Source organism: Sinocyclocheilus anshuiensis, unplaced genomic scaffold (assembly GCF_001515605.1).
Source record: "Sinocyclocheilus anshuiensis isolate Anshui unplaced genomic scaffold, SAMN03320099.WGS_v1.1 scaffold194, whole genome shotgun sequence".
Taxonomy (NCBI): Eukaryota; Metazoa; Chordata; class Actinopteri; order Cypriniformes; family Cyprinidae; genus Sinocyclocheilus; species Sinocyclocheilus anshuiensis.
In genome coordinates this window covers 1,735,578-1,745,072 of record NW_015546074.1, presented here as the reverse complement: position 1 = coordinate 1,745,072, position 9,495 = coordinate 1,735,578, and the positions used below count along the sequence as shown (strand labels likewise).

Genomic DNA, 9,495 nt, shown 5'->3' with positions numbered 1-9,495 from the left:
CCCCCTCTCGATTGAGAGCTGGGTGTTTGCTCCCTCAGCTAGAGATTTACTGCTAGCCACTCCAGCATTATACCTTCGATCGAATTGATGACCTCTCAAACATAGTGTTTTGGGAGGCACCATTTCCATCTATGGGCTGCTCTTCAGAGTACCACGAGGGCCCCTTAGAACGGTATTTTTAAATCCATGTTATGGTAAGTGTGCACGTGAAGTCTTTGTACACTTTCTAAAACCTAGTACCTAAAAACTCTGCATGTAATAACCTAGAACCCAGCTGGTTCAAAATGCAGCAGCTAGAGTTCTTACTAGAACCGGGAAGTATGACCATATTAGCCCGGTTCTGTCAACATTGCGCTGGCTACCTATTAAACATCGTATTGATTTTAAAATCTTTCTTATTACTTATAAAGCCCTGAATGGTTTAGCACCTCAGTATTTGAACGAGCTCTTGTTACATTTTAGTCCTCCACATCCGCTGCGTTCTCAAAACTCTAGCAATTTGATAATACCTAGAATTTCAAAATCAACTGCGGGCGGAAGATCCTTTTCTTATTTAGCGCCCAAACTCTGGAATAACCTACCTAACATTGCTCACATTTACTTTCATAATGGGTTCATTCCTGGTATGCTGTGCCTTTTGGACAGAATAAGACATAGAAAACCAAACACGTTTTTAAAATAACTTCATCATGATATGGAAATGTGCAATTTGCAAGTCTGGGAAGATGGGGACAAATGGTGATATTAAAATGGATTGAAATGTGTCAAATTACTTTATCTATGTAACCATGGTTCCCTGAGTAGGGAACGAGACACTGTGTCCTCTAGGTTTCCTGCCATGCTTCGGACGCAAGCTTCAGACGAAGAAGTGGATGATGTGTTCTCCAGGCGCCTATTATAATATTGTCGCACCGGTAGTGACGTCATGGCTGTCGCCGGTCAACATGTCGTTGGTGTTTTTTCAATGCATGCTTCAGACACGGGTCACGACGAGGCATTCCCCATAGCGACCCCTAGAGGACGCAGTGTCTCGTTCCCTACTCAGGGAACCATGGTTACATACGTAACCTGAGATGTTTTTCACCAAGAATTCCACTGTTAAACAAGATTATTTAAAAAAAATGTGTTGAAATAATTCAGGTTAATGGCTTCAATGGATGCATACACCATCAATTAAAAACCTTGTAGCTCACCGTAGTTGTCTTTGAGGGTTTAGAAGTTATCGTTAAAAATCAACTCACCTATGGGGAAAACTAATGACAGTTTTACTTTTTGAACAAGATTGTAGAGATTGTCTATAAGAGATCTGAAACAAACGGATGGAGACAAACCTTTGAATAGAATCCTAAATCTTAAAGTATAAAGTTCACAGAAATATAAATAGCGGTTGATGATAACTTAATAAACAAAAAATAATGAATGAACAGATGTAAGGCAGCAGATGAGGTGACATGGTAGTGAGTTAAGCAACTGCTTATAGGCTATGTTCTTGCATAACGATTGGCAAGATTAGATTAAGTAGCTCCTCCCAAACCTTTGTTTAGAACTCTATTTTTTAACAAATGCCGAAATGGAATGTTACAATAGTGATGCTTTGTAAGCACTGTAAGAATCAATGTAGATAAATGTAAATCAAAACTTCTAAGAAAGGACAGAAACGTTGACGCTACAGTAAATGAGTCAGAGGGTAGGTTTAAGTTATCAATGACAGGGAGACGAAACGGCAAGGAGTCTTTTGGGCTGACCTCGGCTATTTTTAGTCAGTGTAAGAAGGATGAGAAACTAAGAATTTAAAGTGGTCTCTTTAAAGCACCTGCTGACAGCACTCAACCTGCCTGACATTGCCTATCGATAGTCTCGGGGCTTCAAGAACTGCACATAACGTACTCTCCTAGACTCTCAGTAATGAGAACAGCTATACTTCTCAATCACAACAAGCACTCATCAATGTTATAAAGCCAGTTTTATTCACTAGGAAAACATTCTGTACCCTGTCTAAAGGGACTCAAGCAAAGCAATAGCTTACAGGCTAATACTGTGGCTAATCCATTCAGAATTACCTCAGCGCTAATGCCATTCATGTCTGTTGTGCAACTCTGAATGGTGGACTCAGCAGCAGGTGGATGGACTATTTATAACCTAAACGTAATAACAAGCTTCTAGCTTTAGACAAAACTGTCTATTGTTATGCCAGGTGGCCCAGCTGACTTATTTGACGCATTTAGCTTTAGCAAGCTTACTCAGCTCAGGCAATATAAACAAACGTTCTTTCTAAAATCCTGTATGGTGAGGGCTTCGCGTGCCCTTTCTTGAGCTGGTTAAGCCCCGGTTCCACCTTGGGCACCACTCCACCTTGTATCCTCCGGATACCCATTTTTAGCAGGGTGTTGCTACTAGAGGTCTGTTGAGACAGTTCCTTCAGCATATGCAGAGCATGCGGTAGCCCCTGTGTGACAGGCCAAGACTTAGCATGATTCTAGGCTCTTGGTCGTATTCCCTCGTATTCCAAGCCTTGAGCTCTACCCTGGGCTCTGAATGGTGGACTCAGCAGCAGGTGGATGGACTATTTATAACCTAAACGTAATAACAAGCTTCTAGCTTTAGACAAAACTGTCTATTGTTATGCCAGGTGGCCCAGCTGACTTATTTGACGCATTTAGCTTTAGCAAGCTTACTCAGCTCAGGCAATATAAACAAAGCTAATAACATTTTAAACTAGTTTCTTAAAGAAACAAATTGTGTACTTTCAGATTGAATGAAAGTTACTGAATTTCAAATTTTTTATAATGTTAGCAACAAAAGCATGTTTATTTGTTGAATAATATACAGTCAGCTGGTCATTATAACTAAATCACAGCCCAGACAAAGTGATTAGTATCATCCTGAAGGGTTTTATTTATGTTTTTTTTTAATTTATTCATAATTTTATTATGTGGTAATGACTGACTACATTATCCCACTTATTACACAGCTACCAAATAATAAAATAAAAAAACGGATATGAAATATTGATATGAGATACCAGCCTGGTCTCATGTTTATACGTAGGTATTAATACGTAACAGAAATGTTATTTATTGTAAGGTTTAAAGTGAAGTCGTGTTTAACATTATATAGGCATATTCTTGGAAATGAGCTGGCAGCAGAAATCACACAACAAAACGAAATGTTTTCATTTCATAAGTAAATGAGTAACGTTTAACAATTTAATAATGCAATTGAAAACAAGGTAATTCATATGACAACTATAAACTAATAAAAGTAATGCCGCGATTTCAATATTCATAAGGATTCATTTTTAGGTGTCGTCAATACGTCAGTTTTGTACGTTTAAATTCTGAAAATACGTAAGTATTTGTACGTTTAGATGCTGAAAATACGTCAGTATTGTACGTTTTAGTGTCTGTAAAAACGTAAGTAAATGTACGTTTTATAGAACCACATTTTACATAAAATACATACGAATTATCATGAGATCACTTTGGAGATACATGAAGATACATATGAAAGTAGCACAGTTATGTAGATCTATAATATAATATTTGACTAGTGAATTCTGCAATTAACCAATCAAGTATTTCAGAGAGCTAGGCAATTAAATATATAGTAAATAAAAACTGAGATTAACACCTAGACCTGTAGCCTACTATAAAGTTGTTTTCATTCATTCTCCATCTCCTACACAAACACACATTGCTTCATATTATGTGATACCACACATATCTCTTACTTACATAATCAAAAATAATAAAAACAGTAGACTCCACTCAAATGACAGCATAAACTCTCAACTCTTTGCTATGTGGTTCAGACAGGAATAAAAGTTGACCTAACCCTCTAAGTTCTCTCAGCTCACATGATCCTCTATGGAGACAATCATACTCTGAAAGCCCCAGTTGGTGTGTATTTCCTGCTCCCTCACCTTTACTGGTCATTTTGGAGTCTTCATGGGCTGATCCCTCTCTCGCCTGTGTCTATGTCCCTGATCTTCTCTGAAAACCCCTCAAGCTGTTTTTGGCTGGATCTGCTCTGTCAGCAGCCCCCCGGTCCAACAACCCAAAAATAAATCTGCACAATTGTGCCCGCCCCATTAAAGAAGACCGAGGCAGTTAGACTGACAAATACACTCACTCACAAATACACTGTACATACTTTACATGTGATCAGTTCTGACAAATTAGTGATGATGAAGTGTTTTTATGTCTTACAGTTTGTTTTTACCTTATTTATATTTAAACATTAAAATGCAGCAACACAAACATATGCGTTAAGAAGTTTTTAGCATTATTTCTTTTATTTTCTTCTTTAAGACCTATTTACTAGTAAATTGTTTTATTATTATTATTATTTTCCATGGTGAATGATGTATTTTAGGCTGTTTTCCCTACAATATTTCAGACTATATCTGTTGTTTTGCATGATGACAATTTCTGTACTGATAACATGAATTCTCTCAGTAATGTATGTTTTGGACACAGATGTCTCTTTACAGTGAATATTCTTCAGTGCACCAAATCACATGAGAATCCATTTTGCCACCGCCCTTCTAACCTCCACGACTCTGCTTTTACTGCTCTGTGTGGAATAATGAAGACAGACTGGCCAGGAATCTACTCAGTGGCATCAGCCCATTATGTTTCAGCCCCTGGAGTGTGTTACCATGGCGATGGAAACTGTATTCTCCAGTAAAACATGAGCATTTGTGTTAACATGTGGGAGGCCTGTGCTTCTCGTGAACAAGAGAAACCATATCCCTAGGATCTGTTTTACATATTGACTAATGAAGTGCTGACAGAAAACTACCAGTGTTCAATCAATATGACAATTCTAGCAGTCTTGGAGAAAAAGGGAGCAGATAATTGATAATAAAGATGGGAAGCGATGTCTAACCTGCTATCTGGATGCGAACTGTTGGCCCCACGGATAGGTTGAGTGTGGAGCACCACTGCTTACAGAGCTGTTCTTCCTGAGTGATTCGTCCAATGGCGGGAGGTGTTGTATGTGATGGCTCCACCATCTGCGGGGTGGTGATGGTTTCCATAGCAACAGAAGGGTCTGACCCATGAAGCTGTGGTACTGCCGACATAATTCACAATTAATCATCATGACATTATCTCTATGACACTGATTCTATGCTAAAGATGAATTAATGTTTTTGTCTATATATTTACTTATACCATAGTGAATAATTTGTGAAAAAAATTCATTTATAATTATTTTATTTTACATAATTCTTATTATTATTATTTTTAACAAGAGTAAAAATAAAATACTTAAGTACATATATTTTTTTTTATTTAATTTTGAATTATTTTATTTTAAAATGCAAATAAAATTGTATAGAGAGAGAGATTACTAATCAATATTTCAAAAAAACAAAGTCTGCTTTTGATATTCTGATGAGTGAGTGATATTTGCCCAAGCAAAACGTCTCAAGTTACGCATGTAACCATGGTTCCCCAAGAGGGAACGAGACACTGCTTCCTCTAGCGGACACTACGGGGACTGCCACTAGCAGGCCCATTGGCCCACGTAGCCTGTGATGTCACAGGCGGGTGCCTGCCGAACATGTTGCCCACTAAGCCATGTCGCAGTGCATGCCTGTTCACCTGGTGAGAGAGCACCAAGAGAAGTGACAGACATACACCGAACCTTCCCTAAGAAAGAGGACAAGCTACTGACGCCTGAGGCCACTAACATAACTCAGAAAAATGGGGAACCCAGCCAATAGGAGGAACATCCCAATAACCTAGCTAAGAACATAGCTATCCTCAGAAGGCTGTTACAATGAGCCAAAGCAGCATGCAGGGCCCAGGGGGACTGCCCACTTAAAAAATCCGTAGAAAGGGGGGAGCCCACCCCTACTACCTGACTAAGCTTAAGCGATAAAGGAAGTAGACCATCTATTAAAAACCCCAAGGGGAGATGGCTAGAAGAGGCTCAGGGGGCTGCCTACTTGAAAAACCCTGATAAGGGGGGTAGCCCGACCACAGAGTACTTGAAAAAGCCAACATCACAAGGGAGAGACCGGACCTTTAGTCAATGGTTCGCCAACAAGCGAAACACATAAGAACAACATTAGTCCAGCCTCAGGGCCCGATGTAAGCAGCGTCTCGCGTCAGCGCACACCTGCCTCTGTGCCCAACTCTTAGAGAGAGGAGGGCCGCAAGTAGCCACGCTACTTTTCTGATCCTGCCTATGATCCTCAGATCGAGATGGACCAGCCCCCACAGATGTTTTAGAGGAAGATGTGGGACGGCGGGGAATGAACTTCCTGCAAGGCAGCGGACCGTGCCTTCACCTCCCTGAACTTCTCGACCACCGCCTCAGCGAAGGTGCCAAAAAGCCTGGAAGGCGACAGCAGAGCATCAAGATGAAAGGCTTTCACCTCTCTCCCGATATCCATGAGATTTCACGACAAATGCACCTCTATAACGACCATTGCTTTTGTGGCGCAAAGAGTCAAGTCTGTGGTGCGGCGCAGTTCCTCTACTGCCCCAGGGGACAATCCCTGCCCTAATCTAGGTCTCTGAGCAAGTCAGTTTGGTAAGCCTGTTACACAACCATTGTGTGCAAGGCTCCTCCAGCTTGACCTGCCACTATATACACCCTGCCATCCAGACGTGCCCTGAAGAGGTCTGGATGGCAGAGCAGGAGTCTTTAAAGAAGATGACTCACTCTGCGAGAGAATGCTCGCGAGCATCCATAGGGGGCATCTTCGCGTATCCGCGCTCAGCCACACCCTCAACATCAGTGTAATCCGCATACTGAAAAAGATGCAGCCGAGCTGAATATGGCTTTTCCCCTTGATCTCACTAACTCTGTGTGGAGGTCAGGAAGAAAGGGGAGACTCCTTGGGGAGGGCAGTTCATGACCGGCCAGAAAGCGCTCATCTAATCTGCCACGGGTGGGCTTCTGCTTTTCGCGTGACCAGACTAAATCAAGCCTTGTAGTAGCGCGCGCCATTACATCCAACATTCCCAGTATGGGGACCTGGAGATAGGTTGGGGAGATTCAGTGCTCATACTCTCATCTCCATCACCAACCACTTTCACCAGATGAGCCCAATGTAGCGCTATCCTCGGGATCAGATGACACAAAAGAAAGAGTATCTGGATCCCGTCGAGCGCCTTGAGAGCCAGACATGCTTGTGTGAATCCTGACTACTTTCCCTCAGGAGAGAACAGAAAGATAGAAAATCCTGAAAGGGAAAGCAATTCCTGTCCTTCCATGCCCCGCATACAATCTTCGTGATCGGTCTGCCTAGCTGCCTTGGCAGCTGTGGGACCCGAACCACGGGTAGTAGGCACTCAATTCTCATTCCTCAAAAGAGAATCAAGCATACAAGGCATTTCTCAGTGCAATCACATCACACAGCATGCTTATAGCTTCCCTGAGAGTCAAACACGCTCTGCTCAAACACTAGATTCCCTCAAGTATCAGGCAAGAGCAGAAATTGCCGCAAACGCATTGCATTGAATCTGTTCGACTCAACTCATGCAAATGCTGTCTACAATCTTGAGTTAAAGCTAAAGCTTTACCTCTGCTCTCAGTAGCCCCGCAAATGCATCACCATGAGCACATCTCGCTGTCTCGTGAATCAAACGCACATTCAGGCTTATCCACGCCCTTCTCAAACCTCTCTGCAGTGAACCTCACGATCTGAGTCTACGCTGTGCCTTGGCAGTAGCGGGACCCGAACCGCGAGACACAGGCAGTTGTCCCTTATCCCTCGAGAAGAGGGACAAATGTGAACAGAGCTTTATGATTGGAAACTTGTCACAATGAGCGCATTCAGAACCCTCAAGCACCGAACGTGCTTGCTCCTCACCAAGACACATAACACACACAGATCGTGTGTGTCCTCGGGTGTCAAACAAACGGCTCCTGAAGACAACAAAAGTTGGTGACGTGTTCGGCAGATGCCCTACTTATTCTTCCGGGTGTCCACCTGTGACATCATGGGCGACGTGGGCCAATGATATTGGCGTTGTTTCACACATGCTTCAGACACCGGTCCTGCTGGTGGCAGTCCCTATAGTGTCCGCTAGAGGACGCAGCACAAGCTTCCTAGAAGGGGAACTAGCCACCATCCTTCTTGAGTGTTATTAGGAGTTGCTAGAGAATTGCTACAGTATGTGGTTGTTAAGGTGTTTTGATGGGGTTTTAGTGTGTTGCTATGCATTTCCTATGGGTTTTCTGGGTGGTTTCTTACTGGCCAAAGACACAATATCCAACCCTCAAGTCTCAATGATTTTCTGGCTATTAGATATGGATCAGGTCCCTTTAATGCAAGTCAGTGTCTGCTTTGAACAAAGCTATTGTAAAATACATCATGCACATATGCAAACACACACGTTTGTTAACACTTCGTATACATTAGCACCTGCTATTTGCTCATCTTGATGACTGCATGTTAAGTTGTGTGTTTGGATGCCTGAGATCTCCTCCGGTGCTTCCCATGTCCCTGTGTCTTTATCCTGAAACTCCTCCACCCTGTGAGTCTGCGGCTCTAGAGTCCACAGCGGGCTCTCCTCCTCCGCATCTCCCTCCTCTTCTACAGTCAAGGCATGAGGGTCCCACTCCACAGCAGGGGAGTCCAGAGGTACCTGGGTCTCCAGAGTATCCGTGCGGTGCAGTGAACCGCGGCCGCCCCTCCCGCCGGTCCTGCGGCGCCCCGAGTCTCTCCGCGATGAGCCGTCACTCTCAGAGAAGGCAATGTAGGAGAAGGTGAGCTCAAAGGAGTTCTGACGTGGCGTGCCCCATACGGAAGAGCTGCTGAGACATGCGTCATCATCCTCCAGTCCTTCATCGTCGTCAGACCATTCCCTGGCTGTCTGCAGTTCTGGGAAGTCAGACTCCTCATTTCCACCTGAGCAAATATGGTGTATGTTTAGGGCTATGTGATAGCCTTATGGGGCTATAATAGATGTTGATATCAGGAAAAAAATGCAAAGATAACTGAAGGACTATTTGAATATGTGTATATGATAACTGACTCATATATTGTGTATATGTGTACTCATATATTTGAATATGTGTATATACTGTATATGAAAATATTACCATCTGAGCAGGGAGGAGTGGAGTCAGGTGTTGAGCTCACTGTTCCAAAATCCTCTGAAATGACAGAGCAATAAATGAAGCTCAATTTAAGGGAATCACTTGAAATTTTTATATATATTTCATTATCTGGATAGAAAGCAAGAACACGGCACAAATTTTGTAGTAATTTTAGGTAAAATGTGGCAATTGTACAGTGACGTTTTATGTCGTCATGATGAACTGTTAAATACATAAACATATACAAGTGAAAAATGTAAGTTGAAGAATAAAAAAAATTACTACAGTATGCCCATTATTTCCTGATTTCTGTGTACACCATGTCCTCTACTGTGGTATTGACTGTTTCAGATAAAGCTGCCCTTAAATGCCACATAAAAACAAAACAAACTGTATTGTTGGTCATACAGACCTTTCCTTTAAGTGTGCAGT

The 9,495-nt window shown here is 42.2% G+C and overlaps 1 protein-coding gene across 1 annotated transcript in view; it reads right to left on the bottom strand.

Moving 5' to 3' along the window:
• Positions 1–9,495, bottom strand: part of LOC107699832 (reticulon-2-like) — a 22,985-nt gene that overhangs the window by 11,615 nt on the left and 1,875 nt on the right. Inside the window, exons 2-4 of the mRNA XM_016501226.1 lie at positions 9,067–9,120; positions 8,387–8,872; positions 4,891–5,076 (exon numbers count right to left, since the gene is read on the bottom strand). Coding sequence (XP_016356712.1) covers positions 4,891–5,076; positions 8,387–8,872; positions 9,067–9,120 — 726 coding nt within the window. The remainder of the gene's footprint in view (positions 1–4,890; positions 5,077–8,386; positions 8,873–9,066; positions 9,121–9,495) is intronic.